The 13254-nt window shown below is 37.1% G+C and overlaps 1 protein-coding gene across 3 annotated transcripts in view; it reads left to right on the forward strand.

Annotated features, from left to right (window-relative positions):
* The window catches only part of PPEF1 (protein phosphatase with EF-hand domain 1), a 171365-nt gene that overhangs the window by 11945 nt on the left and 146166 nt on the right, over positions 1-13254 (forward strand). For 2 of the 3 annotated variants that reach the window (XM_069100717.1, XM_069100716.1), the window contains one exon: positions 3790-3975. In XM_069100717.1, coding sequence (XP_068956818.1) covers positions 3927-3975 — 49 coding nt within the window. In that variant the 5' untranslated portion in view covers positions 3790-3926. Of the gene's footprint in view, positions 1-2210; positions 2488-3789; positions 3976-13254 lie in introns of those variants that run through there. The other variant, XM_069100718.1, reaches the window with a different exon arrangement.

A 13254-nucleotide genomic window follows, 5' to 3' on the forward strand; every position in this document is an offset into this window, starting at 1 on the left:
GGCATTGCTGTCTACTGTCAGACAGTCACTGGGTTGGGTGCTTACTTGTTTTCATTGTGAGCAGGAATCTAGTCCTCCTGTTTTCTTTTTTTTCTTTTTTGGAGGGGAGAAGAGAGGGTAATTGGGGTTACATGACTTGCCCAAGGTCACACGGCTAGTAAGTGTTAAGTGTCTGAGGCCACATTTGAGCTCAGGCCCTCCTGACTCCAGGTCTGGTGCTCTATTCACTGCACCACCTAGCCGCCCCAATCCTCCTGTTCTCTTACAGAGATGTGCTCAGTGACCTCAGGTAGAGATGAGTCCTGCAGGAGGAAAGCTCTGCATAGGTCCCATCAGTTCTGAAAAGATGAGAGTAATAGATCCGAGGCATTCTGAGGCAGTTAGGTGCTATGATGCATAGAGTGCTTGGCTTGGAGTCAGGAAGACCTAAGTTCAAATCTGCCTTTAGATACTAACCTGGGACAAATCACCCTCAGTTTCTTCAGCGGTAAAATTGGGATAATAATAGCACCCAATGGTTGTGAGGATCAAATGAGATAATATTTGTAAATAATTGAGATATTTGTAAATGATTCCGTGCCTGACACATAGTAGGTGCTATGTAAATGCTTATTCCTTTCCTTTCCCTTTTCAGTAAGCCCCTGCTTGTCATATATTAGGACGATCATGTTTGCACAGAGGAGGGGTCTAATCTGTTGTATTAGTTACATCATGTTTATTATCTAAGCTCCCTATTGCCTTTTTTCTTCTTTATAAATGTATTTACTTTTAGTTTACAGCATTCAGTTCCACAATCCCTTGAGTTCCAAATTTTCTTCCACACTCCTCTCCCCCTCTCCCCCATGGCGGCATGCAATCTGATACAGGCTCTACAAATAACCTTCACACTAAACATTAGTCAAGTTGTAAAGAATTACAACCAATGGAATGAACAATGAGAAAGAAGGAACAGAAAAAAATGCCAGAGAGCAAGCAGCTCGCTTCAGTCTGCATTCAGACGCTGTGGTTCTTTCTCTGGATGTGGACAGCTCTCTGCATCATGAGTCTTTTGGAGCTGTCTTATAACCCTGCATTGCTGAGAGGAGCCCAGGCTATCAAAGTGGGTCATCACACATACGTTGTGTCTGTGGTTGTGTACAGTGTTCTCCTGGTTCTGCTGTCCTCACTCAGCATCGGTTTACATGAGTCTCTCCAGGTTATTATGAAGTCTGCCAGCTCCTCATTTCTTATAGCACAATGGTATTCCATTACATTCATATAGCACAACTTGTTTAGCCATTCCCCAATGGATGAGCATCCCCTTGATTTCCAGTTCTTTGCCACCACAAAAAAAGAGCTGCTATAAGTATTTTTGTACATACAGGTCCTCCCCTATTGCCTTTTAAAAGAAAAGTTACCTTTGAAAAAACCAATACTTTTATAATGAATCAACTTTTAAATTAAAAAATAATATTGAATATTTTTTTCTGACAAACTAGCAGAGTTTTGACATACTCTTCCCTTTTTCAGTGTTATGAATTACTAATTTAAAAAAATATGGATCCCTTAGCACTTTTATTTTTCTGTTCATTCAATTTAATTAAACAAACTATTGTCAAGCCTCTGTGTATGAGGCCCAGTGATATATGCTAGTTTTTTTTTTTTGGTTGTTAAGTTCTTTCAGTCGTATCCAACTCTTCATGACCTCATTTGAGGTTTTCTTGGCAAAGATACTGGGGTGGTTTGCCATTTCCTTCTCCTGCTTATTTTACAGATGAGGAAACTGAGGCAAACAGGGTTTAGTTATTTGACCAGAATCACACAGCTAGTAAGTGTCTGAGGCCTGCTTTGATACAAGAAGAGAGTCTTCCTGATTTCAGGTCTAACACTCTGTCCACTGTGCCAGCCAGCTACCCCTTACACATTTACTAGCTTCTAAGATGAAGTAAATATTTAAAGACAAAAGAGCAAAAAGCTTTTAGGAAACAATGGTAAATCTCTCAGTTTGTGGCAAGAGGTATAAAGCTCATTCTCTCTTAAAGAGATATTGGGAAAGGAATGAAAGGGAATGAAGGACCATTATGATTTGTCTCTAATTTGAATGAATTTCAGCATTGCAGAATCTATCTCAACAAGCCTTGTGCATGATTCACTCACACCCTTGGTTCTGGAATCTGTTGCTGGCTACTTATAACTGTAACCCATTCTGCTTCCATGGCAGCTGTGCCTATATAACTTTTTCCTCCCCAGGTCTTTTGGCTTCTCAGTTTCTTTTCCTATGAGTCTAAATGATGAAAAGGACTGGCTTATGAATCTGAGACAACCCCTTGGCCAGTCCCAATGTCAGGAAAAAAAACTGGAATATGCCACCAGAGAGAAATTGAAGAGAAGGAGAACCTCAGCATCCCTCTCCAGCATCCCCTTCTCTTGGTGATGGCTAGGGGACACATGACCTTATGTCAGAAGTGGAACATGAACAGAGCTTTGAAGGACTGGACATTCTAAGAGGTAGAGCATGAGTTGGGATGTATGTGGTGAACAGCAAAGGAAGCTGGTGTGGATGTCATGTAGAATGCATGAGGGGCAATAATGTGAGACCAGTCTGGAAAGATGACTTGAAGCCAGATTATGAAGGCTTTAAGTGATGATCAGAAGCGTTTGTGTTTTCTCTTGGAGACAACAGAGAAGCGTTGAAGTTTCTTGAGAATGACATGTCAGACTTGTGCTTTAGGAAGATGAATTTGGTAACTGGAGACTGGATTGTAGAGGGGGCAGTCTTTACCGGAGGAAGGGAGATCAGTTAGAAGTCTGTGGAAATTATCCAGAGGAGAGGTGATATCCATCCTGATAAGAAGGATTTTTATCATCACATATCACTGACATAATGTGAAGTGTGGTATTCATCATGCTTTCTATCTCAGTTTTTCCAGAAATGAATCTGGTAGCGTACTGAAGTTTGTTGCTTTTTACTTAGTGAATCTTTAGAATGGCAATTCTGCCAACCTTCTTATCTAGTAACTTTATTAAATAGGAAATCACTCTAATGTGTTTTGATTTGTAATTCTAGCATTTTACAGTTGGAAATTTCCTTAGAAAAATAATCTGTCCTGATCATTTTATTTACCAGATGAAGATACTGAACACTGCCTAGGTTAAATGATTAGCTTAGGGTCACAGAATACCGTAGCACCAAATGTGTAACACATTCTTTTTCTAACTGCTCAAAAACATTCTGTTCTCGACTCTTACCTTGGATCATTATTACTGGTCTAAAGTTTCTGTCATTTGTGTTTTTCCCTACTTTTTGGAAATTGGAACACTATTTGCCTATCTCATCTTTGGTTTAATAGTAGTTTCCAAATATTGCTTTTGTTCTATGTCTGCCATATTTTAAGCTTTTAAATTCTATATTCATTACAGTTATAAAATAGCTAAATTCTTTTTGGATGTTTATTCCCCAGACTCCATTATTTAAGCTATAAAAGCAACAGCATCCTTGTTTCTGCTTATATTGCTGCTTAAAAATCATATGTGTTCAACTGATTTTACCCAAAGAGGTTTATGGTAAAAGTCTATGTAGCAAAATGAGCCTGGGCAGCTCTTACTGTTGGCTGTTGCTGCTGCTGCAGCTGCCTCAGCGGCTGCAGTGTTTTGGAGAATAACTCAGGATTAGATGATATGGAATCAATTTCCACACCACATGATGTACAATCATTCATAACAAACCTTAATGATTCCTGCTGAGCTGCCCTTAGATACCATGTTGTTAACTGGCATTTTTCTCCCCCCCCATCCTTTCTTCCTCATTAGTGGCTATGACTGAAGTGCATCGACTAGGAGTGGTTCCTTGTATCTTAGCAAAAATATAAAGGAGAGGACGTGCACACTCTTGGACAAGAGGAGCCTGTGATGAGAAGTTGAATTCATGAGCTCACTGTTTTGGAGACATGGGATGTAGTCATTCTGTCCAAAATGAAGAGAGGAAATCTGAGAAAGGTAAGTCGTGTGACTATTGTTAATGAATATCAGAGGAATGTGATTTTTCTTCTCCTTTGTTTCTTAGCATTGGATCGAGGGATCCTGAGGGATTTTTATGCAAGGCCTCATGCTTTTTTTTCTTTAAGGTTTCATATTGAAGTAACCTGGAAAGCTAGCTAATAGAATGATATAACTTATTATTTATAGTGCTGTTTCAAAACATTAGCTACTAGATGATATTTTAAATTTAATTTTAGTTGAAAATATGACTGAATCTATGTGAAAAGAAAAGTTAAAAATTAAGTGGAAAGATAGTAGATCTCTTCCCCTTCCTAAAATGTCCACTAATATAGAAACCATTTGCAAATAGGCACTCAGTACATGCCCATGTGACAGAATGACCCAGGATTAGATTATGTAGGAGGATTTTCCACAACAAATAACATACAGAAATTTAAGTTTAAAAACAAACTAAACTATTGCAAAAACTTAATTTGATTTTCAATTTTATAAGGCAAAGATCAAATGAGTTTTCATGTCTGTTCAGCACTAGATTTCACAAGAGCTGCACCATACTTTGAGAAATGTAACAGTAAATTTTTTATGTACTTACATTATCTTTTTAAGGCATGTATATTACTTTAAAAAAGTACACTTATTTCACTTGTCCCAATGTAAGATAATCTACCTTTTGTATGTCAGATGTAGAGACTTAAGAATTATTTATACTGTATTTTTTATAAATGTTAAATATAATTATTGGTGTTTCTCCTTAGAACTCACTGAATTTGCTCCTTTGTCTTTGTGAACTAGATTTAACCAAGCAAAGTAAAATGAAAACTTAAGGCAATTATTTGGCAATTCTTGGTCACACTTTGTGGAAACAAACATTGGCTCCAGGTACTATATTCCTTCAGTTTAGGGTGAGAGGTGGTCTGTACTAGCTAATGTGTTATGATTTACTTTAGGAATCAAAGTAGTTCTCTCTCTGTCATAGCATTGTGCGCTCTTGGCCAGTCATTGGGTACCAATGAGTAAGCTCTTCTCTGGAAATAGAAAAGGCACTTGAGAGAGGCATTAATGCTTTAAAGGAATCAAGAACACCAAGTCTTGCATTTTCTTTAAGTATGAATTATCCCCTGGGAATAACATCTTGGAAGATGATGGGTAAGAATGGATTCTACAGCTGTAAGAATCAAAACTCTCTGTAACAAAACCGTATTTCTTGGATAGAAACAAACAAAAAATAATTAAACCCCACTATTTTCTGTTAAACTAAACTCTGTATGTGTGTGAAACTCTGCCAACAACAGAGATTCTGAAAGTTTGACTATCACTGTGATGTAGTTGTTTGAATGGGTTACTTCACAGATTGATGGATTCCTCCCTTTTGAAGGCTGGATATTTTTCTTGCTGGGACATTGTAAAGTGAGGATTCCTTTTATGTTTGGTTTGGACTGGATGGCCATGAAGTACCTTCCAACTCTCAAATGGACTGAGATTTAGGATGCCTGGATTCTTGTCCCAACCCTCCCCTCAACCCTGTTCACATCCTTTAATCTCTTAGCTTAGCTTCTTAATGAAATGAAAGGGTTAGAATAGAAGATCCCTAAGGTCCCTGTGAACGTTAAAATTCTGTAATGAAAAACACTGGATTTATGTGGTACCTTAAAAAAAATCTGCATTGTTTACCTCACTTGTCTATATATTTCTGAACAGTTCTAATTCATAATGCAGGACCAATGACTTTTAAATGATTTTATCGCTTTGCAAATTATAGAATATCGTGTATTATTCTGACTAGGTAATACCTTTTGCTAGGTGAGAGGACCATTTTCTTAAGTCTTACTATTATTTTGAAATAATATTTGTTTAAAAGCAAATGATGTTACAGATGTGCATTTGTATATTGGTGTTATTGATAGCTATTCTGACCTCAGACATTTACTACCAGTGTGACCCTGGGCAAGTCACTTACCTGTAAAATGGGGAAAATAATAGCACCTACCTTGTAGGGTTGTTACAAGAATCAAATGATATAGTATTTGTAAAAAGTACTTAGCAGTGTCTGGTACACAGTAAGTACTATATAAATTCTTTATTGCCTTTCCTTCCCTTGTACTTAGGCTAAAACAGGAAAGATAGCACAACATTCTTTTTTTTTTCTTGCTTTTTGGAGGGGGGAAGGTAGGGCAATTGGGGTTAAGTGACTTGCCCAAGGTCACAGGCTAGTTTTTGTGATAAGTTTCTGAGGCCGGATTTGAATTCAGGTCCTCCTGACTCCAGAGCTGGTGCTCTATTCACTGTGCTACCTAGCTGCCCCAATAGCATAACATTCTTTTTTTTTTTTAATTTTAAAGAATTTATTTATTTATTTATTTTGCTTTTCATAGGGGCATTGGGGTTAAGTGACTTGCCCAAGGTCACACGGCTGGTAAGTGTTAAGTGTCTGAATCCAGATTTGAACTGGGGTCCTCCTGACTCCAGGGTGGGTGCTCTACTCACTGTGCCACCTAGCTGCCCCACATAACATTCTTAAAAAGGAAAAAATGAATGAATGAATGAATGAATGCATTAACTTTTTTGTCCTTACTGTGTGCTATGTTAGTGATAAAAATACAAAAGCAAGACAGTCCCTGCTCTTAGGAGCTTACATACTAGGAGAGGGAAACACATATATAAGGGAGTTGGGGTCAGGGAAGGGTGTTTTGGTTTGGAAAGTCATTGGGGAGGTGAATGAAGGGATGGGAAATAAATTCACAAGCCCTTTCCCAAGAGCAATGATAGCATTAATTTAATTGAGCATCCTGGAGGAAGAGGTGGCCTATGGAATAAGATGTAAAGTATTGTCTGAGGCCCAAGGATGACTGACAAGATACATGGACCAAGTGTCTATCTCTTGGGAGGGAGGAGGGAAGGGAGAACTCCTGTTTGGTTTACTTCCTCCTCTTCTCATCAGACTAATGGGCGTCTGCTTCTTGATAATTCTGTAGTACTGTGGGGAGCCAAGCCCCCCCGAGAGACCCCTGCCCTTCTGTGGCAGAGTCTGAGACAGTGGTAGAGAGGAGCCCTGCTGGCCAGCAGAAGAGCTGAGAAGGGAAAGTTAGATGAAAAGACAGATAAAAGAGTTACCTACCCAGAGGCTGACAATCATAAAGGAGACGGGACTTCAGAAAGGTGGAAAACAGAGCCAACTTTATTCAGCTAAGAGTCCAGTATATACAGTGTAAAACTGCATAGTCATCATAAGCCACTATCTTTGGGATTACACCATTGCCCTAGTTCCCATTTGCCATATATGTGACAGCCGTGCACTCTATTCTTGTTATCAGGGTACAAGTACCGGGCAGGATGTTCCAAACCTCCCTAAACCTCCCTAAAACAGAATGGAGTTGTCCCAAGGCTTCTAGTTAACACTACCATGCAACATTATGCTAGTTTCCCCTGAGAACACTGCAAGCATCCTTGTACCCAAGTCGGGAGCGCATACCACATTTCTCATGGGGATGTGAAGCCCATGCCTGTGAGCCTTCCTGGGGGATGGGGAACCGATCTGGGCTTGTTTAGCAGGGTCTTATACTGAGAGGGCTTATTCAGCCATCAGGGTCAGAGTCCCACTGACCGTGGTCCTCTACATACTACCGCAAAAATTCTGATAGGAACATTTTGGTGTATACCACAATATCAAAATTGGTCGTGTTGTAGGGCGTAAGACCATAAACAAATACAGAAAAGCAGAAATATTAAACATATTTTTTACAGACCACAATTCAATAAAAATCATAATCAATAAAAGGCATTTGGACAAGGGAATTAAGCTCAAATGGAAACTCAATAATTTAATCCTAAAAAAGGTGTGGGTGGAAAAGCAAATCATAGAAACGACAGGGTAATTTAAGCTGTTTTTTGGATGGTGCATTTTGATTGTGATTTTACTTTAAGTTTATTTCTTTACATTTAGTTTACAACATTCAGTTCCACAGTCCCTTGAGTTCCACATTTTCTCCCTCTTTCTCACTTCCTCCCTCCCCACCATGGTGGCATGTAATCAAATATAGGATCTACAAATGACCTTCACATTAAACATTAGTCAAGTTGTAAAGAAGGATTATAACCAGGGGAGTGCACAATGAGAAAGAAGGGACAGAACCAAACAAAACACAGGAGAGAGCGAGCAAGCAGTTTGCTTCAGTCTTCATTCAGACTCTGCAGTTCTTTCTCTGGATGTGGACAGTCCTCTCCATCATGAGTCTTTGGGAGTTGTCTTCTAACCTTGTATTGCTGAGAGGAGTGCAGTCTATCAAAGTTAGTTGTCACACATACAATGTGTCTGTAATAGTGTACAATGTTCTCCTAGTTCTGCTCTCCTCACTCAGCATCAGTTTATATAAGTCTCCCCAGGTTATTATGACATCTGTCTGCTCTTCATTTCTTGTAGCACAATAGTTTTCCATTAAATTTATATACCACAACTTGTTTAGCCATTCCCCAATTGATGGGCATCTCCTTGATTGCCAGTTCTTTGCCACCACAAAAAGAGCTGCCATAAATATTTTTGTACATTTTGGGTCCTTTTCCCACTTGTATGATCTCTTTGTGATACAGCCCTAGAAGTGGTATTGCTGGGTCAAAGGATATTCACTTTTTTAATAGCCCTTCATAGTTCCAGCTTGCTCTCCGGAATGGTTGGATCAGTTCACAACTCCACCAACAATGCATTAGTGTTCCAATTTTTCCACATCCTATCCAGTATTTATCATTTTTCTGTTTTTTCATCTTAGCCAATCTGATGGGTGAGATGTGGTACCTCAGAGTTGTTTTGATTTGTATTTCTCTAATCAATAGTGATTTAGAACATTTTTTTTCTTTGCCTTTTGGAGGGTAATTGGGGTTAAGTAACTTGCCTGAGGTTACATGGCTAGTTTTTTCGTGTGGGTGTTAAGTGTTTGAGGCCGGAACCGAACTCAGGTCCTCCTGACTCTGGGGCCAGAGTAGAACATTTTTTCATATGCTTATAGATATCTCTAATTTCTTTCTCTGAAAACTTCCTGTTCTTATCCTTTGACCGTTTATCATTTGGGGAATGACTTGTATTCTTATAGATTTGACTCACTTCTCTTTACTTTTTAGAAATGAGGCCTTAGGATAATTTAATCTTTAAAATGACAACGAAGAGACGACACACTAAAATGTTTGAGATACAACAAAAGTAGACATTAGGGGAAAATTTATATCCTTAAACACTTTCATCCATAAAATGGAGAAAGCATGATCAATACATTAATCTAGAACCAGAAAAGCAACAAATAAACCTCAACTGAATATGAAAATAAAAATTCTAAAAATCAAAAGAGATTTTGCAACAAAACACGTTTTAAAACACAGTTTATTGAGTAAACAAAACTAGGAGACTTTTGGTAAAAAAACTAACTCAATAGATAATTCTTTAGCTAATATGATTTTAAAAGAGAGGAAAAATAAATAATGAACATTAAAAAGGGAAAGGAAAATGCAAGAAATGAAGAGGAGATAATTAAATCTTTATAAATTATTTTACCCAATTAGATAGCTATGAAACTGATACTTTACATTGAGAATTAATTAACATACACAAAAATATAAACCTCGTGGTTTGTAATGATGGAGAATTTAGATGACTCATTTTCAGAGAAATTAACCAGCCATAAATGAATTTCCAAAGGGAAAAAAAACCCAAACCAAATAAATTTGCAATTGAATTTTATCAAACATTTAAAGAATAATTAACTCCAATTTTTTCCAAGTAGTTTTTTTTAAAAAATGAAAATAGAGAAAGACAACATCTTGCCAAATTTCTTTGATGAGATAAATATGATCCTGATACATAATCAGAGAGAGAGACAGCAAAGAAAGAAAACTATCAACTAATATCTCTAACAAATGTCAATGCAAAATTATTAAAGAAAATATTAGCAAAGGGACTATAAAAACATAGGAAAAAGATTATATACTTTTACCAAGGTGGATTTATACTAGAAATGCAGGGTTGCTTTAGTAGCAGGAAAACTTTAAACATAATAGATAATAATAAAAATTATTGAAATGATATATCAATAGAAGCAGAAAAAGTTTTTTTTTTACAAAATACATAATTTTATGTTAAAAAACAGAAAAAATAAGAATAAGTTGAATTTTCCTTATTATAATTATCTATATTTATCTAAAACAAAGCATCATCTGTCATGCACAAGCACTAAAGTCTTTCCAGTAAGATCAGGGGTAAAGCGAGGATGTGCATTGTTACAGTTTCTATTTTTATGCAGTTATAGAAATATATATAGCAAAAAGAAAAGAATAAGAGATGATGAGGGACTGCAGTTCAGGCTAAAGCAAGGGGTCTTATATGGAATGGGGCATCATCTCCTTAGTGATGATTTAACACATGGGAACTGACCAAGTGAGAGAATATAGAAATAAAACAGAAGAGGTCTTAAGATACACCCATTGTAGGTATGACATGGATAAACAAAGGAAACTGAGAAGAAGAAATCTCAGACAGGTGGGAGGAGACTATTTTACCTAGATTGGTTTATGCATGTAGAAAGGTGTCTGTGACTATTGATGGTTTGTTTGTTTGAAGTTGAAACATAAAAGTTAATCTATTAAACTGCTACAGGAAAGGGAGCTATTACTCTATTCTCTGCCCTTGAAATGGGCATCCTAGTCTAGCTCCTTCTGTTCTCCTGCTGGGAAGGACTTGCACTCTGATCATTGCCCTTGGCTCTTCCCCTGCATTCACAGGGTCTTTTTGAATATGTATGGAGGTGAACAATGGGGAAAGTTAATATTACTGATGATTCCCACATCCACACAGACAGCAATGAAAAATTGGCTCAATTTTGTCTAAGGGAAAAAAAAATAACTGAGATGTAGCACTTAGTCAACCTACTTTAGAATATTTATACAAAATATTTAAAAAATGAATTTAAGATTCAGTCTCCTTTGTCTCAGGAGACTCAAACATACTGTCTATTTAGACCAAGGATTTGTATTTCTTTGTATCTCTTGTCTTTTTCTCCTATAGAGTCAGTAGCATTTAATTAAAACAAAAAGTGTAAACAAACTTTAATAAGAGAAGCATTTTGGAGTAAATATTTTCCCACTTGGGCAGGAGAAATGGCTATGAGTTGGAAGGAGGAGGAAGGGAAGGAGGAATAGAGCATGTCACCATCTTTTATCAGATTTCCCAAAGAGAAAAATGAGTGAGGAATACCACAGTTCCAATATGAACTTAGGCACTTACCTTGGGCAAGTCACTTAACTTCTGTCTGCCTCAATTTCTTCATCTATAAAGTGGAACTCTGCCTTCTAAGGGTTATTGTAAGGATCAAATGAGATAATAATTGTAAAATGATTAGCAGAATGCCTGTAACATAGTAGGTTCTATAAAAATGTTACTTATAGGGGTGGCCAGGTGGCTCAGTGAGTAAGAGCACTGGCTCCAGTGTCAGGATGACCTGGGGATCAAATCCGGGCTCAGATACTTAGCACCGCACCCAGAAATAACTGGCCGTGTAACCTTAAGCAAGTTACTTAACCCCGATTGCTTTTAAGAAAAAATGTTACTTATTATTGTTATTACTTCAGCTACATCTTCCCTCTGGTTCCTGACAGGCAGACGTGGCTCTGTTAGCCTACATTTCCATCAATCTTTTACCTACATTTTTTTCACTCTATTCCTAACCCAAATAGAAATTGAAACTCAAACTGCTTGATTGACCAAATTGGCACTTATTCCCAAGCTCCCAGCTTGAAGAATCTCTTCAATTCCTTTTATCTATATACTTCCTCTCTTCTTCTGAGAGCCTAGCAAGCCAAGAAATTTTCTTCTGGCCAATCAAACTTCATTTCCCAGAGTATCTATTCATTGTGTTGGAGAAGTACCCAAGGTTATAAATATAGCTAAGTAATTTTCCCACCATCTTCCATCTTTTTTTTTTTGGTCTAAAGCTCTTTTAAAATGTTTTTTTTAATGCTTTTTGTTTTTATATCTTAATCACTAAATTATTAAATTAAATTTTAAATTAAAATTTCTGTTATTTAATCTTTTTAATTAGATTTGTAAGATACTTGCAAGATATATTCTTTCAAGTCTTTGTTAGGTATAAACTATCTGTGCTGAGGAGCTTATCTTACCATATTTTATGCTGGCATCTAGAAATCCACATCTTGTTTTTGGATACTGTCTTCTTTTTTATTGTTTAATTTGTTTATTTTTAGTTTTCAACATTAATTTCCGTAAGATTTTGAGTTACAAATTTTCTCCCTGTCTTTCCCCTACCCCCCACACCCAAATAGCCAGCCTATTGAACACCCCTTCCCCCAATCTTGTCTCTCTTATATACTCCCCCATTCTCCCTCTGACTTTCTAGTAGGGCAAGATGGATTTCTATACCCCAGTGCCTGTATATCTTATTTCCCAGTTGCATGTAAAAAATTATATGTATATTTAACATTTGATTTTAAAACTTTGATTTCCAGATTTTTTCCTTTCTTCCCTCATCACCCATCCCTACTGGGAGGAAAAGCAATTCAATATAGGTTATACATGTGTAGTCATGCAATACTTTTTCATAGTAGATATATTATGAAAGAATGACTATATTTCCCTCCATCCTATCCTGCTCCTCACTTATTCTATTTTCTACTTTGACCCTACCCTCCCTTCTATCATCCACCCTTTTATCCCCTTCCCTCCTACTTTCCTGTGGGGTAAGATACACAATTTGGTGTATCTGTTATTCTCTCCTTAAGCCAAATTCAATGAGAGTAAGGTTGACCCATTCCCTTTTGCCTTTTTGTTCCTTCCCTCCATTGTAACAGTTTTTTCTTGCCTCTTTTATATGAGGTAATTTACCCTATTCTATCTCTCTTTATCTCCTCTCATTATATTCCTCTCTTACCTCTTAATTTTATTTTTTAGATATCATCCCTTCCTATTCAACTCATCCTGTGCACTCTATGTATACATGTACACATATATTTACATGCTCACATATGAATTTATACCCTCCTATATAAACATATATATGTATGTATACATATGCATACACACACATATTCCCTTCAACTTTCCTCATACTGAGAAGTCTCATGAGTTACAATTTTCATTTTACCAAATACCAGCCCTGGAGTCAGGAGGACCTGAGTTCCAATCCAGCAGCAGACACTTGACACACTTACTTTGGGCAAGTCACTTAACCCCAATTTCCCTCCAAAAAGCAAAAAAAAAATATCATTTTACCATGTAGGAATGTA

Source organism: Petaurus breviceps, unplaced genomic scaffold (assembly GCF_028583685.1).
Source record: "Petaurus breviceps papuanus isolate PSGF00001 unplaced genomic scaffold, PetGlider_PUasm1.0 419, whole genome shotgun sequence".
Lineage (NCBI taxonomy): Eukaryota > Metazoa > Chordata > Mammalia > Diprotodontia > Petauridae > Petaurus > Petaurus breviceps.